Source organism: Drosophila albomicans, chromosome 2R, assembly GCF_009650485.2.
Source record: "Drosophila albomicans strain 15112-1751.03 chromosome 2R, ASM965048v2, whole genome shotgun sequence".
In the NCBI taxonomy this organism is placed as follows: Eukaryota; Metazoa; Arthropoda; class Insecta; order Diptera; family Drosophilidae; genus Drosophila; species Drosophila albomicans.
In genome coordinates this window covers 31,745,610-31,765,265 of record NC_047631.2, presented here as the reverse complement: position 1 = coordinate 31,765,265, position 19,656 = coordinate 31,745,610, and the positions used below count along the sequence as shown (strand labels likewise).

The following is a 19,656-nucleotide window of genomic DNA, read 5'->3' as shown; positions in this document are numbered from 1 at the left end:
GGTGTAATGACAAAGTGAGCAGCTTTTGTATAGTATACACAATATACACCACAAGTACTAAATGTGTGTGTGAGTGTGTGTGTGTGTGTGTTATACAAGAAGAAGAAGAAGCGGCGGCGCAAAACTGAAGCGCACAATACACAAAAAACCGGAACATTATTAATTTACAAGCAATAAACCGAAGCCAAAAATGAAGAAAGGCAAAAGGTGAACAATGCGCAAAAAAAAAGAAGAAGGAAAACAACGTGAAGCAGGGGCGGTGGCAGAGGCGGTGGCGGTGGCAGCAAAACAGCAGCAGCAGCAGACGGAGGCAACGGAGGCAGCAGGCGGCAGTTAACAAGCCGCAAAAGTCGATTTCGAGTCAATAGTGCAAGTGTTAAGAGAAATTGCAGCACACGCACACAAGCAATACATACATACAGCAATACTACGCACACACACACAGTTGCAAGAGCGCAGCCAATTGGCAACACAGACACAGAGCCATGGCCATAATGAACCGTCTTCCAACATCTGTTGCCTGTTGTTGTAGCCAGCATAAAGTACGAAGAAATACATAAGAGCGAGCGTGCGCAAACGCACTCTCTCCTTCTCTCGCTGCTGCGCTGTGACTGAGTGTACTCAGAGTGCACACTAGTTGTCTCGCTCACACGCACAGCGTAACAAGGCACAGCATAAAAATGAACGCTGAACGCAGCGATCAACGAAGCAGATCCAATGAGCGAACAACGAAATGAACGCAGCAGATATGCTCAAGTGAATGTGTGTGCGCAGCGACTGCGCAACGACGGCGACGACAGCGACGGCGACTGCGACTGCGCTGCCACTGCGATGTGTGTTCGTAGGGTTTGCTCTGCAAAAGCACCCTCGGCCGAGTCGAGTCGGTCGGTCGGGCGTTCGCTTCGTGCGCTCGGAAATGTCATTTGTCAATCACAGTGCGAGCGCAACGGTTGTCGTTGATTGTTGTGCTGCTGTTCTTAAAAGAAGTAGTAGAAATTGAAGAAACGCAAACGCAAACGCCGAAAACTGCATTTCAAATTGAGAATAAGAAATTGCAAACAACAAATAGCGTGTGAAACGGTGATAAATTAGTGATTTTGTTTTAGAAACTACAGTTTTTTAAATGCCAGCAACAGCGACGATTGCTGTGAGCTAAACGAATAAGAGAATACGAATAAAAGTGCAGTGCTAACGAAACCAAAAGAAAACAAGCAACAAACTAAATTATGGATAACCAGCAAGTGAATGTGGCTGCGCTTTGGTCCTGCGCCAGCGTCACCTGCTTATCGCTGGATGCCAAACGCCACAGCAACAACCACAACAGCAGCAATAGCAACCACAACAACAGTAGCAGCAACAACAGCAGCAGCATCAACAGCAGCAACACAGTAACAACAACAGAGTCCAGCGAATCCTGCCGAAAGCTGCGCCACATTGCGCATACGCCGCGTGGCAGTTGCTTTATGGCATTGCTGCTGCTGCTGCTGCTCGCCCTCAACTTTCGCCATGCGCACAGCTGCGGCCCAGGCCGAGGACTCGGACGTCGTCGCGAACGCAATCTTTATCCGCTGGTCCTTAAGCAAACGGTGCCCAATCTCTCAGAGTATCAGAGCGGCGCCTCGGGTCCGCTAGAGGGCGCCATCGAGCGGGATTCGCCAAAGTTCAAGGATCTGGTGCCCAACTACAATAGGGATATACTCTTCAAAGACGAGGAGGGCACCGGCGCCGATCGCGTTATGTCCAAGGTAAGTGTTTATATATTTTTATGCCAAATCATTTTACTGCCAAAAAATAAAGAACGAACTTATTTTTGTATGTTGAGTGTTTGGTCAAGGGGTCTGACTTAGCTATCTGAGTGTGTGTAACGTGTGCCGCGATTAGTGGCCATTGATAAAGTGCTACGTGTGGCTTTTTTGTGCTTGTTACACCACTTTAGTTATTTCGATTTCGATTTCGATGTCGATTTTATGATCAATCATTATCACTACTGCTATTATTATGTGCTAATTATGTGCGGCTTATCGGCGATTGCAATTGCCCGAGTGCAAAACAGGAAGCATGCAGCAAAGATGGCTTAAGATATTGATATTGATGTTGGGGAAGGCGATCAACAACCTTTCGATCGATTTGTGGCAGACAAAGTAACTAAATACTTGAAGTAAACTTGTGTGTTTACAACTTACTTTGGTCATGGTCTATGTCTGTGTGTGTGTGTGTGTGTGTTTGTGGCACGCGAGCATTTTGTAGCTTATCGCATTTCATGGCTGATAAGAAGCGGCGCAATATATGTATCTATATCTTATAATATATGTACTTGTATTTGCAAACATGACACAAATATGTGTGTTAAGCCAGTGCCAATTTATCTTATCAACAAGAGAGTGTGAAAAGGGGAAGAGAGGGGGTGGAAGGGGGCTAAACAAGTGGCTAATTAAGACGACAGCAGCTCTAATTAACAACAACTACTAGAAACTAGAAGCTCGCTTGCTATTCAAATCAAAATTCTCGCAAGCTGTTTTGACGGATTTAAAGTGGGCAGCTGATAAAGTAAACGTTACTTCTTTTTTTTTTCGGTCTGACTTGCACTTATTATTATTGAACGTATGTTTGTTGGGCCAATTAGCGAGTGCGTTGTTTATGACCAGAGACTGGCCACACGGCCAATAATTCAATGATTAACAACAGATTATGGCTCTCAAACGGTGTCGATTATTTATTGTTACAATTCAATTCTAAGAACAGCACTCGCCACTTTATTTGTTATTTTTAGATGCACAATTAACACAGCTGAATTGCTAGATAATTTATAATATCACATATAGAGAGAATCATATTTCAAGTCTGTTCAGTTAGTTGCAACTGTTTTTTTTTTTCAACTACTGCGACACGCGCCTCAAGGGGCACAGACCTTGAATTTGTTGCACACCCGAAAGAAACGGAGTTTCAATAACTATTTGTAGTCAAGGACAACGAAGCTTCAAGGTTAAAATCAGTTGAAGGACATGCTGCACATTAAAAACCCGAAACGCGTTCTTCTTGTTATTGTTTGTCACTGCAATATTTACAACTGTTTAGCTGTTTTGCTTGCTACCGTTATTGTCCTCGCTCTTGCCTCAACTGTGTGGCATTGACTCGTTGCAACAGCAACAGCAGCGCATCGAAATGCATTTTTATGTCGAGCTGCTGTGCGTGAATTTTTCAGTTGGCAATTCGCAATTCGTTGTGGGCTATTAAAGCGCCAAAAAGGCAAAATTTCTCTAGCCTTTGGCTGTTGTAAACAAATTAATGAATATTGGCGTAAAGTGCTAAAAATAAAACAGAGACAGCTCGTAAAATTCTATAGCTTATGACAGTCATTGTTTGCAATTGCATTCATTGTACTTTTTACTTCTCTCTTTGCTCACCTGCAACCCGCAGAATACAAGCTAATTGTAATTACATTTTGCTGCCTACAAAGATTAGACAAAGTTGCGCACAGACAACAGAAGAAATAATAATAAAAAAAGAAGGAGGTTGAAGTCGGAGTCGGAGTTCGATACTCGTAACCGCAGACAAAAGAATGCGTCAAAAAGCCGCAGCATAAGTTCTAAAATTTCATAAATTGTAGCCAACAATGGGGCAAAGCCAAATGGTAATCTGATCTGATTATTGACATGCATGCAGCCAAAGCCAAAGCCACAGACTCGGTCTGAAGCTGATGCTGAGAATGTTCCACACACACACACACACAGACAACTCTGTAGAGCCTGCATCTCAAATCAAAGATAACCCACTGAATGCTGAAGGCATTCTAATAGAACACATATACAATCAATTATGACTCAAAAATTGATCCTATTATGACACAGACAATGATGTCAGAGTTTCGTTTCGATACGTTTTCGGTTTCAGTTTCGTTTTAGTTTTCATTTTTCAACTCAAATCAAATCACGTCAAATGCTGCGATAAGCAAAAATCTTTTCTTTTTTTTTTGGCACAACTTCGTGGGAATATTTTGGGGCCACACAAAGTAATCAAACATATCAAACAAACATCAGTCAACGGAGCAAAGTGGACAAATCGGGTCGCTTAGACCCGAACATCGTTGCGATTTTTATAGTTTGTTTGTTTGGCTCTTTTATATTATTATTATTAATCAATTTGATACTTTTACGAGCGCACTCAAGCGCAAACCTCAAGGATTTGTGGACCCTCAAAACGCGCAGCTTTATTTGCATAAAAGTTTTATGAACTGCACGCTTGGGGATCGCGATCTTTCTCGATCTCTCTCTCTCTCTCTCTCTCTGTCTGTCTCTTTCTCTGTGTGGATTGGGATCGTTTCGCGTTTTTTCGCTACTATCACATTACGCGGAGAACAGACAGAAGACTGAGGAGACTGACTCACATTTCACATGCTGCGATTCTCGGTCAGAATTCCTGCAAGTCATCTTTTGGGGTAGGACAAGGATCGCAAGAGGGGGGAGGGGAGAGGTAGAGAGGGGAAGATCACTATGTAGGTAACATCTCACATCAGTGCCAATGTGCGGCTCATAACTCATCATCAAAGTTAATCACACATCAGGGATTATGGCGCTTATCATTTAAAGCTGCCTCGCCAAATGACTCTTCGGGAGTGTGTTTAAGTGTGTGTGTGTGTGTGTGTTGGAGGCGCACATTAAGTGTGCAAAAGAGACAGCAATGCTTAGATTTAATTTACGATTTCTGCAAATTAATAGCATTTAATTAATAACAATAAAATGACGCCTTTTTATGGACATTTATTTGACAACAGATTTATGAGTGTGTGTGGAGGTTGAGAAATGTAAAGATAGATGAACACGTGATTGACTGAGTGAGGGCTGCAACGAAAACGTTATTAACAATAGGTAAAGCTTCAAGCAGTAAATAATTACGAGAAATGCTAATAAAATACAAGCATAATTAATAATAAAAAGCCATAAGCTGCAGCCCGTGACAAACGCGACAAATGGATCGCAGCCTGGAGCATGCCTCTTTTGTGTGTGTGTGTGTGTGTGTTTGTGTGTGTGGAGACACGACACGAGATGCAATCTTAAGCAGACAGCAACAGCAACAAGAAACGCAGGCAACAGAAGCGCTGGCATTAATCCAATAAGCCAAAAGGCAAAGCAAAGAATAAAAAGGTTCAGAGAGACAGACAGACATCGAGGCGGTATTTTAATGAGTATCAATTTATATTGAAACAATAACAAAAGCCAAAAGCAGCAAAGATTTCTCTGAGAATATTGCGTATACGTAACGTAAACATTTGCGCAGCGTTTGCAATAAATAATTGACTCTGGTAGCAAGTCGCATTCGCATTCACAGTCGATTCTCAATTCACATTCTGATTGAGTTTGTCATGCGCTTAATTAAAAGAAAAATGAATAAGCAAAGAGAGCAAGATCGCTGCACACACAGCATAAACAAATCAAAAAAGGCGCAAGCGTATAAACAAGCGTAGAAATTCCTTCATTTTTCGTTTTCTAATGGAAAAATACACAAATGCAGAGTCAGAGTCAGAGGCAGAGCTGTGAATAGATTTGCAACACAAATAAACAATGGCTTTTAGCATTGAAAAAACATAAATGTCGTCATTGAGTCTGGCAATGATCTTGATCATTGCGATCGCGATCGCCTGTGATCGCCTGCGATCACTTGAATCAATCAGAGTAGCTTCTTCTTCTTGCCTCCTTCATTTTGCCAATTAAAAACTACGTGAGGAAATGTGTGCCTCTCAAGATTCGAAGACCACCCAAAGAGCAAAGAGCAGGCGTCGAAGGGCGCTGATTGATTTGACAAAGGGAACAAACCAAAAACCGAGCTAAGTTGCCCCTAAGTGGCACAGCTAAGGCGCACGCTCAAGTGCCTCGCTCACTCGCTGACACATATAGTGCAACAAAAGAGGGAGATACAAGAGAGTGAGAGAGAGAGAGATAGAGACTTGGTGGGTGTCATTGTCTCTTGCCTTTTTCTATATCCTGTCTGTAGCTGGGGTGCTTCCTCATTTGTAAGTTTTCGCTTCCTCTGGATATTGAATATCTGCTTACACCACGACGCACGTGTTTCGCCAAAAAAACCAAGTTAAATCAGAAAAGGGGTGACTGTGATTTTCGTAAGGAATAAAGGTAACTTGATGCCCTCTTGAATTATGTCGTTAAATTGTGTCGTTTCCTAATCGTTTTGCCATTGTAATCCGAAACTGTTGTTCGCTGTTCAGCACAAAACAAACACCGCAGTACATCACAGCACATCACATCACATCACATCACATTATATAGTACTATATTGTAGTAATCGCACTCTCTGAGGGACCCTAATGATGATGATACCAAATGTGGTTGGCGCTTCGCTTCACTTCAGCTTTGCAATCTCCACGCCTAAATGGCGCACATTAAGCGCCTCTGCTAAATTGGCAGCTGTGCAGCTCTTGAAAGGCGATTTAAATCAATAATGAAAACTGCAACTGGCCACGGTTTGGGCAATTAAAAACGCATCAGTGCAGCCTACAGAAAACACACATGCACTGATCAAAACATAGTTCTAAAACTAGGATTTCGGTATAAGAATTTGAATCTAAAAAGTGCGTCGAGAAGGAAAAATCTTGAAGTAAAAAAACGCAGCTTGATTTTTGGAAGGCAAAAATCTTGATGTAAGAAAACGTAACTTGATCTTGAGACTGTGAAAATCTCGAAGTCAGAAAGTGCAACTGGATTTTGAGAAGTTGAACATCTGGAAGGCAAAAAATACATTTTTATTTCGAATACATTTTATGGAAGACAAAGTTCTCTTATTAATAAGAGTAAGAAAAGATTATAAAATATGCATTGATAAAAACATTTTTCTATGATTAAGATTCTGGTCTCAGAATTTCAACATGAAAATATTGATGTAAGAAAACGTAACTTGATTTTGAGAAGTTGAAAATCTTGAAGCCAGAAAATACATCTTTATTTTGAATACATTTGATGGAAGACAAAGTTCTTATTAATCAGAGAAACAAATCATGGAGACCACAAATTCCATTACCAGGCTCAAAAATATGAAATTATTATATTCTTTTTTATATAATATGCAATCTCTGCAACATATAAAAAGCATTCAAATGATCAGTTTTAAGTATTCATTAAACACTTTACTTACAAAATACTTTTCATCATATCAGGCAGCAGTTGAACCCTAAATCACATTAAAGAATGGTGTGAAAATAACTAGATAAAAAAAACTTATAGAACTTTCTATTCAATCAAGAATTTGGTTACCAAAATGTTGTATTTATGTTCTCATTTCGAGAACTTGGCATTTTGTAGACTAATGTTCTTAATTACAATATATATTTATTTATTTACTTATTCTATTAAATCTAGTATTAAAGACTAAATTTAATTTACAGAAAAGAGAGAGATCTAAAAATTTTGTTGCATTTTAAGACCACATTTTTAAAGTTGATTCTCCTTTGTATTAGAAATTCCTCCTTTTTTTTGCTCAGTGCATAAGGCTAACTTAGTTACCTTAAGAGTAAAATAGCGCTATCCTAAAAAACAAAAGAAAAACAAATGAAAAAAAAGAAAAGAAAAAAAAGCAAAATGCAAAGTGTAAACAACGAAATTTTGAGGCTTGGGGCGTGGCTGCTTGTTGTAGTTTTTTTCTGTGTGTTTTTCAGTGTTTTTTGTAGCTGGCAAAGTTCACACCTTGTTTAATGTCTAATTAATGCAGCAGCTTTTCATGGGATTTGGCCAACAGGCGAACAGGCAACAAGCAATGCAATGCAATGGATAATATTTACACTGTCTAACGGCCATGCCACTTACAATACAAACACATTATTTAGCCATCTTTTTGGGCCGCCGCCGACGCCGCAGTCGATGCTGATGTCGATGCAAGTCGAAGGTGTTTACTTTACGCACCCGTCGGCATTTTCCAATGCCCACTTGGCACTTGGTACAACGTACTCGATGGAGCCTCTTGTTTAGTGCCTCGACGATCGAGGCGATCTCAGCGATCAGCTCAATGCATTAGCATGTTGGGTAAACATTGTTGTTTAAGACAAAACGAAGCTGCCACCTCAGTCTCTCCCTCTCTCTCTTTTAGTATATCTCTGTCTTTATCTTAACGTTACGCTTTTGTGCTCATTAGCAGCAGAGTCGAATGTGGCACGTTGTTTAAGCCTTTTAATAAAGCAAATCTTGCCACTTATGCAAATAGCATTGAACTCTTCCTGGAATGCGCTTTTTGATGGCTTGACTTTGCTTTGCTTTGCTTTGCAGCTGAAGCAATTCGCCACACACACAAACTGTGCTGTGACAAATTAAAAAGCGATTTGCTTGCCAAACAAATGCCAAACAAACAGCAACCACAGCATCAACAACCGCAACAACAACAATGCGGCGCACCCAAAAATCAAAACAAAAGTCCCAAAAATCTCGCTCTCTGTGGAGGCAAAATGCTGATGTTTTGTGGCTTGTTAAAAAGGATCTGGCAAATTGATTTTACGCCAGCGCTAGAGCACAACACAACACAGGATGTTGCATGTATGTGTGTGTGTATTAGTGTGTGTGTGTGTGTTGCCTGCTGTTTCGAGCCGAATTTTGAAGTTTTGAGTGCGAGTCGAAAGTCGAAAAATCGCAGCGGTCGATTGCGTTGATAATTGATTTTGTGGCTGGCGATTGCGCTACACACACACACACACATACACTACACACACACACACACACACACTCTCGCACACTCAACAATGACAACATTTTTGGCTTGTTGTTTTTATTTGAATTTCAATATTTGCGCAGAATCCTTTCTTCTCTCTTTTCTCTTCTCTTTTCTTTCTCTGTTGTTGTTTTTTTGTGTGCAAGCGTTAAAAGCGAGCTCAAACGCTCAACGCCGCCAACTAAATAAAAATAATACCTAAATATATGTATGTGACTATATCATATATGGAAATACTGAATCAGCATCCACCGCATTGGCAAACACAGACGAGACAAGTGCAAGGCCCGAAACAAAAAAAAGGGCCCAAAAATGAAAAAGGTCAGACAAAGGTCTAATCTTTAATATTTACACACAAGTGTATGTGTGTGCATATATCCCACATATATATCTCTCTCTTAGTGAGGGTCAAAATCGCTGTTGTGGGTCAGTGTTTGAACTGTGCACTGGGCAAATAACTGAACTAAGCCTTTGGCTGTTGCCTTGGCAAACATCGAACATCGAAAAAAACTGAAAAAATGCTGAGACTCATGATGCTCATCATATTTGTTGAGGTTGTTGCAACAGGTTCAAAGGATGAGCGCGACACAGACCAAGTTCGTTGCTTCAGTCTTTCGTTTAAGCACACACAAAAAAAAACAGAGAAACACAGAGAAATAAACGCAAGTGAGGAAAATGAACGCGCTGCCCTTTTGGGCAGCCCTCGAAATGAATGCCTAAATACCACGCCTCTCCAACGCACACACACACACACACATGTACAGCTGTTCTCTCTCTCTTTCGGTCTTTTGCGCTCTTTCGCTCTCGTTGCTGTTGCTTCGCTGTTCATTGTGCGTGTGTTTAAATATGGCGTTTTTATTTTTGGTATTTTTGGGCAGCCACAACAATAAAAGCAAGCAAGAAAAAATACATTCGAGTGTGATCGACTGTGAAATACCTGTTCTAAAATAAAATTAGGTATTATCATTTAAATATAACAAATTACTATAACGACAAAACACTGTCATACACCATATACCATAAATATACTGAAATACCGAAAATTATATTTGGTATGTTGATATATACCAATGACATGTTATAAATATACCAAACTGTATAATTAGTATATTTAAATATACCGAATTGTATAATTAGTATATTTAAATATACCGAACACATACTAAAATATACTAATATGTGTATTTGTATATAATGAATATTTAGTATATTTATAGATGTCAAACAAATACTGAAATATACCGAACTGTATAATTAGTATATTTAAATGTACCGAACTGTGTAATTAGTATATTTAAATATACCGAACACATACTAAAATATACTAATATGTGTATTCAGTATATGAATGAATACTTAGTATATTTATAGATGACAAGCAAATACTGAAATATACCGAACTGTATAATTAGTATATTTAAATATACCAAACTGTACGATTGGTATATTTAAATATACCGAACACATACTGAAATATACTAATATGTGTATTTAGTATGAATATTTAGTATATTTATAGATGCCAAACAAATACTGGAATATACCGAACTGTGTATACAGCATGTATATATGGTATATTGAAATATGCCGAACAAATAGTATATGTATATTTGGTATATTGATAGCTACTGAACAAATACTGAAATATACCGAAGTTTGGTATATTGATGTATATCAAAAATCACAGAAATATTCAGATATGGATATTTGGTATATTTATATTGACTAAGCAAAGACTGTAATACACCTAAATGTATATTTTGATACTGAGATATACCGAAATGTATATATTGTATATTGATAAATGGCGAAAAAATACTAAAATATACCGAAATATGTATTTGGCATATTGGAATAAAAAGTGCTGTCAAAAAATAAATAGTTAAGTCGTTTATAGTCTCTGGGATTTAGCTGTTCATACGGATCTAGCTTTCTTCTCTTACTTTATAGGGTCATAGAATGCTTCCTCAATCTGTTATATACATTTCCCGTAGCCACAAATTCATTATACCCTTATGAGTAGCGGGTATAAAAGTAACCACAATAATAAAACTTAAGCAGTTGTCTTATTAACCGCACACAATAATAATAAATATTTAATTGATTTCCTTTTGTCTGTTGCAGCGCTGCAAAGAGAAACTCAATATGCTCGCTTACTCGGTGATGAACGAATGGCCAGGAGTGCGTCTGCTGGTCACCGAGAGCTGGGACGAGGATCATCAGCATGGCCTGGAGTCGCTGCACTACGAAGGACGCGCTGTGACGATTGCGACATCGGATCGCGATCAATCCAAATATGGAATATTGGCGCGTCTCGCTGTCGAGGCTGGCTTCGATTGGGTCTCCTATGTGAGTCGACGTCACATCTACTGCTCCGTGAAATCAGGTAAGCAAAAGCTATATACTATATATATATATATGTACTTAGTGCTCAGGCCAGTTAGCCAGAAGTGACACTAACAAGCGTAATTTCACATGTTGAGCCAACTTACAACGGGGCCGCTTAAAGCTGACAGGCGTTGGCAAATTTTGCACTCCACTCAAATTAGCCAAAGCAGACTGCAGTCCGAGTTGAGTGTGTGTGTGTGTGTGAGTGTGTGTGTGTGGCAACAGAGGAAAAAAAAAGAAAGAAAAGAAACAAAATAAAATGGGAAGCAGCAACATTGTTCAAACCGGACTCAAAGTCGAAGTCGAAGTTGGAGTCGAAGTCGAGGTCCGAGTCCGAGTCCCAAGCGCATGTTGTTGTCGTTGTTCTTGTTGTTGTTGCTGTTGTTGTTTTGACATGTTTAGGTTTGCGCCTGTCAAATTAAACGAATTGATGATACGACACCCAAAGCGTTTCTCAGGCTTCGACTTCGACTTCGACTCCGACTGCAAGATGAATTAAATGCCGAGGCTCAAAAACCTGAGCGCGGGCCTAATTGAAAAACTGAAACGGGCAACAAGTTAGCAGACTGCAGTGAGTGTGTGTAAGTGTGTGTGTGTGTGTACTATGTGTATGTGTGTGTGTGTTGCTGCCATTATGGCAGGCAACCAGTTTTCCCCGAAACATAACGAAACTGCTCGAAGTGACTGCGGTGAAAATGCAGCCAAAGTTAGCCAACCAAAAAGGCCAAAACAATTAAGTTTTCGCGCATGAGAGAGAGACAGCAAATAAAAGAGTGAAAGAGAGCAGATGAACTGGCATTTTTTTTTGCAAGTGATTTACGTTGACATTTTCTCGACTTGCCTACAAATTTCCCACACAAACAACAAGCGAACCACACACGAGGCGAGGCTGCTTTTTATTTTCTTCTTCTGTCTGAACACAATCACAATATTTTGACTCACGGCTCGAGATCAAAGACAACGACAGCATAAAGAGTGTGTCCTTGCAGCAGTCGTAGTTGCTCCTTGTCGGGATCTCATTGATTCTAATTGCAGATGAAAGCAAAAGCCGCCGCCGCCAAGAAGGCAACTCGAAACCCAAAAAGAAAAAGGTCCTGGCAAAAGGTCAGCCAACAACAACAACAACAAGTGGCAGCAACAGTTGCATATGCCACTCGCTGTGTCCGTTAAGAGAGTGTGAGTCGGTGTGTGTGTGTGGTCCAGTGTCAAATGGCAGGCAACAACAACACATGTGTGCAGCTATTAATAAATAACCAGGCGATTGATTGGCTGATAGGCCGACGATCATAAACCACACGCTTATGACAGTTTTGGCACAGCGTTTTCAGCGTCCACTCAACTCCGACTCCAACTCTTGACTCTCGACTCCCGACTCCGACTCCACGTCGAGTTCGTTGCCTAAGTCTTTTGTTTTGCTCTCGGCCTAAACAGCAGCAACGAAGAGTAATGGCTGTAAACCTTTTTGTCGACACTAATTTTTTTTCACTCTTTTTTTTTTGTTGTTGTTGTTGCTGTCGTTGTCGTTGTTGTTGTCAATGTTGTTGTTGTCAATGCTGTTGTTGTTGCTGTGTCGCGCGCGCGCATTAAAGTTGTTGTTGCTGTTGCTGTGCATGTTCCATGTTAATGCTGTCCCAAGCGATCAGTCACCACACACAGGCCTAGTCATAGTCGCTGCCTCTCGCTCTGTGTCTCTCTCTGTCCCCCTCTCTCCCTCTGTCTCTCCCTCTCTCGCTCGCTATGCCTGCCTGTCCTCTGTTTTGTAATAATTTATCAGTTTAGTCTTCCACAACAAAGATAAAATAACGATAATTTTAACCACTTTAATGGTTTATTAATTTATGACCCTTCAAGTTCTTCACTTTCCACTCACCGCCGACAGCGTTGCCCCTGCCCCTGCCCCTTCCCCTCCCCTTCTCACGCACACACTCGCACACACATTTATTTTTATTTTGTATCTCGTTTGGTTTTCTCATCTCGTTGCTCGTTTTCTTCGTTCGTTTTTTTCACACCAAAATTTTTGTGCTGCTTGCTGGCTTCTACTTTTAGCCTTGTTACTACTTCCTCTTCAGCTGCTGTCTGAGTTTCTTCTTCTACTGCTTCTTCTTCTTCGCTTTGTTGGCCTGTTTGTCTATGGTTACCGTTTGTGGCGGCTGCTCCCGTCTGAGCATCGCTGAGCATCGATTATGGCCCGCTTTATAGACCGCTCTCTCGCTCGCGTCTTGTCTTCCATTTAATCCGCTTTTTATTGTTTCTACACGCACTTCTCTCTGTCTCCCTCTCTCCCTCTCTTTCACTTGCTTGTGTATCAATGGAAATTGTTAGGTGCATTTTCATTGGAATTCTTTCAGTTGTTGTTGTTGGTTGCCGCAACCGCAACAATGCCACTTTTATGGCCACTCATTATAATAAAGCGCACGGTTAGTGGTCGCCTCCCGCTCCCACTTCTCACTCGCTCTCTCCATCTCCCTCTCTCCCTCTCTCACTTTATTATCTGCTGCCTCGAACTCTGGAATTTTTAATTTGAATTTTACAAGCTCAAACAGCGGCGGCGCTTCGGGGTGTGAAATATCTGGCAGCCATAGAAAGTTCTGGCCAAGTTAGTAACACAAAATGGCCTATTCCCCTGGGTGGCCCTTTTCCTTCCCTCCCGTACCCCTTCTCCCTTCTCCCTGCGCTGTAACCTTATAGCTATTAATGTTGATTAATGTTGTTGTTGGTGGGTTGCAACATGTTTTGTAATTGCATTTCGAACACAGATCCTTTTTTTTTCTCTTTGCTACCTGTTCCTTTGGCACTTTGATGGCTAAGCTGCTTTTGCTTTTGCGTTTGGCTCGAGCTGCCAGCGAGTTGTTGTTGTTGCCGCAGTTAATCTGGGCTGCCAAAAACAAGATCAGCAAACAAGGATCGCCTTCGTCGCCTTTTGTTTTCTTCGTTTGTGTGTTATTGATATGCCTTGCATATCGCATGAAGATCTTCTTCCCTCCTCAGCATCCCTCCTCAGCATCCCTCAGCCTTGCTTCCTCCATTGTTTTGGTTCTGTGAAAACCTTTTTGACTTGTTGCGGTTGCCGGTTGCTGTTGCAACCTTTTTGCTGGGCTGCGGCATTATTAACGCCAAATTAGATTAGACGCACTAATGCCATTACCTGGCCGCATTAACTCCTCTCGCTGCCTCCTTCCAACTTTCAACTACAATCGAACTAATTCCCTTTTCCCTTCTTCTTCTTCCCTTCACAGATTCCTCGCCTGCCATTTCACATGTGCACGGCTGCTTCACGCCGGAGAGCAGCGCACAGCTGGAGAGCGGCAAGCAGAAGCTGCTCTCTGAGTTGGCCATCGGTGATCGTGTGCTGAGCATGAACTCCAATGGTCGACCCGTCTACAGCGAAGTCATTCTCTTCATGGATCGCAATCTGGAGCAGATGGAAACCTTCGTTCAACTTCACACAGATGGCGGAGCCGTGCTCACCGTGACTCCGGCTCACTTGATCACCGTCTGGCAACCAGAGGAACAAAAGTTGAGTTACATATTCGCTGATCGCGTTGAGGAGCAGAGCTTTGTGATGGTGCTCGAATCGAGCAGCGGAGAGTTGCGTCCACAGCGAGTGCATCGCGTGAGCAGCGTGAGGCGAAAAGGCGTTGTGGCACCTTTGACCCGAGAGGGAACAATTGTGGTCAACTCGGTGGCTGCTTCTTGCTATGCAGTGATCAGCAGTCAATCCTTGGCGCATTGGGGTCTAGCTCCCATGCGATTGCTGCACACTCTTCAGAGTTGGATGCCACAAAAGAATCAACTGCGTTCCACGCCCAAGTCAACGACGTCAACAACGACGTCGACAGCGCAGCAGCAGAATGGTTTGCATTGGTATGCGAGTGCTCTATACAAGGTGAAGGATTATGTGCTGCCTCAAAGTTGGCGTCACGAATAAACTTCGAGAGAGAGAGATGCGCTTAATTTGTAATATATATTTTTGTGTAGTAGCTATGTATGATATATAATAATAACTTAACTTAATCGCATCATTATTGTATTTCAATGTTAATTATGATTAATGCTGATCAATACTATTTATCAACTTATCAAAATCAAACACACACGATTTAATAACGACACAACAACAACAGCAACAAAAACAAACATATTTAGCTTTAAGTAGGCAATCCATTGGCAACGTCGTCGACTGTTGTATATTTAACAAATTTTTCTAATGCATATTTATTGAAAACAAGCGTCTGTGTGTGTGTGTGTTTGTTCACATGTATTTCTTTGTGTATATATAGGAAGCATTATAGTGACTGAATATCTTATTGTAATTGTGTATATAATACTTGATATAGTTAACTGTGTATTTATACTTGTAATATTTAATGAATTATAACAAAATTGTTTCATAAATTACGAGCGTCTTTTTATGTGTCTTGCATACCCGCTTTATATTCTGATTAAAGGGTATTTGGTAGGTCTCGCTGCTACTCTAATTGGAATTGCACATTTAGTTTAACAAATGCTCAGTAGATGTCGCCAGATGAACTGCACTGTGGCGCCGCGAGCATTGTGTTGCGTTTTCGAAATCGACTGTAGTAACGACGCACTAGATGGCGCCAGCTACCGTTTTCGAAATCAACTCCTACTTATAGCGCTAGATGGCGCCAGCTAGAGTTTTCGAACTCAACTGCTGCGTATAGCGCTAGATGGCGCCAGCTTACTCGCTGTTCGATAGTTGGCGCCAGTCAAATTGAATGCAAATTTTAGTATCTTGGTATTTTCTTTGTGTAGTGTATTTTAGACCATTCAGGGAGTGGTCGCACTGTCTGACGCGTCCTTTCATCATATTGCATGTCTGCGGGCAATTTTTTGTTTAATTATTTGTTTTAGTGTAGTGAATTGTCTTTTTTTTGTGTAGTAATGTTGAGTGTGTGTCGTCTATGTCTGGCCAAAGATGCCAACTTTGTGGTGTTCAATCGACAAGTAGCACTTCGAATAATGTCTTGCACGGGACTTGACGTCGAGGCCAACGACGGCCTCCCGCAGCTGATATGTCAGGACTGTCGTCTGCGTCTCGAGGAGTTCCATTACTTTCGCAAGCGGTGTCATGCAGCCGATCGTAGGCTGCGTTGTGCGAAGCGCGTCGAATGCCGTGGCAACGACGCCATGGTAACAAGTGAGCTGCTCGTCGGCGACGAGGAGGATGCCATTCACTTGCAGGATGTGTCTCTTTGTACGGCCACCGCGTGCTCCGAGAGCAATGCGCACTGGCGTCAGGAGGCAGCCAAAATGATACGCACCGAAATTGATACGTATAAGAAGGAGCTTCTGGGCATGTGCAAGCAGCAAGTACGGGAGGAGATCGAGCAACAGGTACGAACTGAAGTTGGGGAGCTGCTTCTGACGCAGGCGCGCAAGGAATGCCGCCTGAATGTGCTGGACTCGCTCTTCTATGAGATTGAAAGTTTCTTTGTTCGCAAACGCAACGCGGTTGTGTGTGAGCAGGCTTATGGCTCCGAAGGATTCATCTCGGACTCGGAGAACGCGGATCTAGAGAGCGTTGCCACTACGTTGTGTGAGGAGAATCCCTCGAACTTCGGCATGGATGTGTCGACAGTGGACTTGTTATCTGGTAGTTAAACTACATACTTAACTTATTAAAGTATTTGATTAAACAATGCTCTTTTTAGATGGCGAGAATGCTGCCCAAGCTGCTACCCCACGCAATATTGGGCTGATCAAGAGGGAGCCGAAGACACCACAGAGACCAATTGAACCAGTTGCTATGGTGGAAATCAACATGCAAAACCTTCAAGCGAACATGCTGCAAGACCAAGATCCGCAAAGCTCTACTACTGTGGCCAAAAAAAGAGCTGTGGCTTCTAAGCCATCAAAGTCCAAGTTGTCATTTAAATCTCCCGCTACGACGCCAATTAACAAAAGCAAACAGAAATGCCGCAGACATGTTATAAGGTCTCCGAGTGGTCGCTTTGCAAAATTGGCTAAGGACGATGGCGAATGTTATCGTTGTCGCCTGCGCAGTCCTGCGCGTCTTAATGAAACTACTTAATTGGAATATACATATGTACTTGCATTTAATTATAAGGCATTTTTTTATAAATAAATAAATTGATTAGCGCCACTTGTGCATTATTTAAAAACATGTGTGTACTTTACAACCCTGCTACAGACTTGTATGATGGAGATGTGTGTTGTGCTATAACGATAACGATAACTCACCCTATCGCAAGTGTGGCTATCGACAGTGCTGTACCTGACGTCTGGCAAAGATTCTATTGCTTTACTGTCTATAAATATAACTGAAATGACAAAAATATTACAAATATTTATTGAAATAGCCATAATATTAGCCAGTTGAGTTTAAATACTTGCGAATTTATGGCACAGCAATTATTTTTAGTATAAATTTATTTGCGATTTCCGGTCACACTGACACGCAACTCTAATCATTATTTTGTAGAGCTTGTTTTTGGCGTCTGTTGTTGTTTTGTTTCGTTTAGAAAGCAATTTTGCACAGCAATTGCGAAAGTGATCATGTCGAGCACCACAAAGGAAACATATCCGGATGTCGAAGCGTGGTGTCGGCTCTGCCTCAGTGAACACCGCGATGCGTACACAATCTTTGCCGACGACGATTCGCAGTTGTCGGTGCCGATGCGTTTGATGGCCTGCGTCTCGCTGGAGGCGAAGTCAACCGACGGACTACCGAAGAAGATTTGCGGCGAATGTCGTTACCAGTTGGAGAAATCATTTCTGTTCCGGCAGCGCAGCCAAGCAGCCGACAAGAAGCTGCGCAAACACATTCGATTGGTGAGCATGGGAAAAAAGAGTCGCGTCTTCAGCAAGTCAGCGGATCAGGAGTCAGACGAGGATGAGCTAGAGTTCGAGGAGTCGATTGAGTTCATTGACAAGCTAGAGAATGTGTACGAGAAGCATTCGCAGAAATGGCGCGAAAAGTTCAAAGAGGAGCAGGAGAAAGAGTTTTTAACGCGAGTTGATTTGATGCGCGAAGAGCTGCGCGTTGATATACGCAAAGAGTTGATGGACGAGGTGCGCCAAGAAGTGCGACAGCAGCTTCATGAGGAGGTGCAGGAGGAGAGTCGCAAGGAGCAGCTAGCTAAACTGTTGGGTGAGCTCGAAGTATTTCTGGACGAGAAGAAAGCCGGTCTCTGGGAATCTATTGAAGATGAGCCAACGGATAACAAGCCCCCCAACAAATCACCGATTGAAGCATCTGTTACGACACCCACAAAACTCACACAAACGGCAGCAGTTGAAACGAGATCAACACGCAAGCGAGTTCGCACGTCGCCAATCCAGCAGCAGACAAAGCAACGACGTACTAAGCTATCGGAAGCCGAGACGGAGTACGTGCTGGATGCTGCCAAAGTGGAGCCACTTTCCACAGACGACGCCGATCAGGAAGAGGACGCTTCGACGCCCGCTGTTGCGGAGAGTTTCACCGATGTAAAGATTGCTGGAGCCTCTGATGACGTGGTGACCACACAGAATGGCGAGATCTACATCATCAATGCGGGCAAAGCAAACTCCACACCCACCTCATCCATTGAGTATCATCAGCAGGACAAGAATATTACATCCTACAACAGTAAGTAATTGAAATGAAGCATTTCACTTCATTTTTTTTAATCTCTCTTCGATTTCAGTACGTGACAATGGCGAAATACAGTTTACAGACACCAAATCCGAGGACATGAGCGATGTGGTCGTGTTCAATCTGAACTCGGAAGCCGGAGATGATCAGCAGCTCTACGATTTTAACGATGTCATCATATTGGTAAGCAGAATAATTTGCTTATCTCTTACTGCTCTAATCAACTCGCATTTCTCTTTTCGCAGTCCGATGGAAAAGCCAACAACGAGCTGTTGCCAGCAGCAAAGAGCCAGAAGAACGACTACGTGGTTAAGCAATCGCCACGCAATGCTCAGCCAACAATTGGACGTGCCAGCGATACGTTGAAATCATTTCAATGCCAACTCTGTCCCATTGCCTTTGGCACAGCCAAATCGCTGTCACGTCACATCAGCACACACATCAAGACGATGAAGAATGGCGTTGGCGGCGCCCTCAAATGTCCTGTCTGCGAGCTGCAATTGTCCTGCGCCAGTTCGCTCAAGCGTCACATGATTATTCACACCGGACTGAAGCCTTACAAGTGCGACGAATGTTCGTTGGCGTTCTCCCAGCGAGAAGTACTCAAGCGGCACATGGACACGCACACGGGAGAGAAGCGTCATCGGTGTCCGCATTGCAATGCGTGCTTTGCCCAGAAAACCAATCTGCAGCAGCATATCAATCGCATGCACACGGAGGGCGAGCGTCAGCATAAATGTCATTTGTGTCATCGCAGCTTTAATCACGTCTCTGGACTCAGTCGCCATCTGGTCACGCATGCGGGAGTCACGTTTGCCTGCAAGGAGTGTGGACGCAAGTTTAACGATCGCAGCGCAGTGCAGCGTCATGTGCAGAACGTGCACAAGCTCAAGGATCAGGACGATGTGGAGGGCAATGAGAACGAAGTGGACTTTGAGTAATAATCA

General features: G+C 42.3%; 3 protein-coding genes across 3 annotated transcripts; all 3 read left to right on the top strand.

The window, feature by feature from the left end:
- Positions 1–898: 898 nt before the first annotated feature.
- Positions 899–15,455, top strand: LOC117576146 (protein hedgehog). Its single transcript, XM_034260713.2, has 3 exons — positions 899–1,745; positions 10,825–11,086; positions 14,325–15,455. Exons 1-3 carry the CDS (start codon positions 1,227–1,229, stop codon positions 15,014–15,016), a joined length of 1,473 nt encoding a protein of 490 aa, XP_034116604.1. The 5' UTR covers positions 899–1,226; the 3' UTR covers positions 15,017–15,455.
- A 430-nt stretch (positions 15,456–15,885) lies between these two features.
- LOC117575997 (uncharacterized) lies at positions 15,886–17,211 on the top strand. The gene is made up of 2 exons (XM_034260495.2): positions 15,886–16,705; positions 16,764–17,211. The coding sequence occupies exons 1-2, from the start codon at positions 15,994–15,996 to the stop codon at positions 17,141–17,143; spliced, it is 1,092 nt and encodes a 363-aa protein (XP_034116386.1). The 5' UTR covers positions 15,886–15,993; the 3' UTR covers positions 17,144–17,211.
- A 242-nt stretch (positions 17,212–17,453) lies between these two features.
- On the top strand, positions 17,454–19,655 carry LOC117573296 (zinc finger and BTB domain-containing protein 17). The gene is made up of 3 exons (XM_034256401.2): positions 17,454–18,703; positions 18,762–18,892; positions 18,955–19,655. Exons 1-3 carry the CDS (start codon positions 17,629–17,631, stop codon positions 19,648–19,650), a joined length of 1,902 nt encoding a protein of 633 aa, XP_034112292.1. The 5' UTR covers positions 17,454–17,628; the 3' UTR covers positions 19,651–19,655.
- The last annotated feature ends 1 nt before the right edge of the window (position 19,656 follows it).

Bases quoted from the DNA above. Each gene is read 5' to 3' on its own strand.
- LOC117575997 (XM_034260495.2), top strand. From the start codon at position 15,994: ATGTTGAGTGTGTGTCGTCTATGTCTGGCCAAAGATGCCAACTTTGTG. The intron at 16,706-16,763 runs GTAGTTAAACTA...TGCTCTTTTTAG, and splicing joins GACAGTGGACTTGTTATCTG to ATGGCGAGAATGCTGCCCAA.
- LOC117576146 (XM_034260713.2), top strand. From the start codon at position 1,227: ATGGATAACCAGCAAGTGAATGTGGCTGCGCTTTGGTCCTGCGCCAGC. The intron at 1,746-10,824 runs GTAAGTGTTTAT...TGTCTGTTGCAG, and splicing joins CCGATCGCGTTATGTCCAAG to CGCTGCAAAGAGAAACTCAA. The intron at 11,087-14,324 runs GTAAGCAAAAGC...TTCCCTTCACAG, and splicing joins CTACTGCTCCGTGAAATCAG to ATTCCTCGCCTGCCATTTCA.
- LOC117573296 (XM_034256401.2), top strand. From the start codon at position 17,629: ATGTCGAGCACCACAAAGGAAACATATCCGGATGTCGAAGCGTGGTGT. The intron at 18,704-18,761 runs GTAAGTAATTGA...CTTCGATTTCAG, and splicing joins GAATATTACATCCTACAACA to TACGTGACAATGGCGAAATA. The intron at 18,893-18,954 runs GTAAGCAGAATA...CTCTTTTCGCAG, and splicing joins TTAACGATGTCATCATATTG to TCCGATGGAAAAGCCAACAA.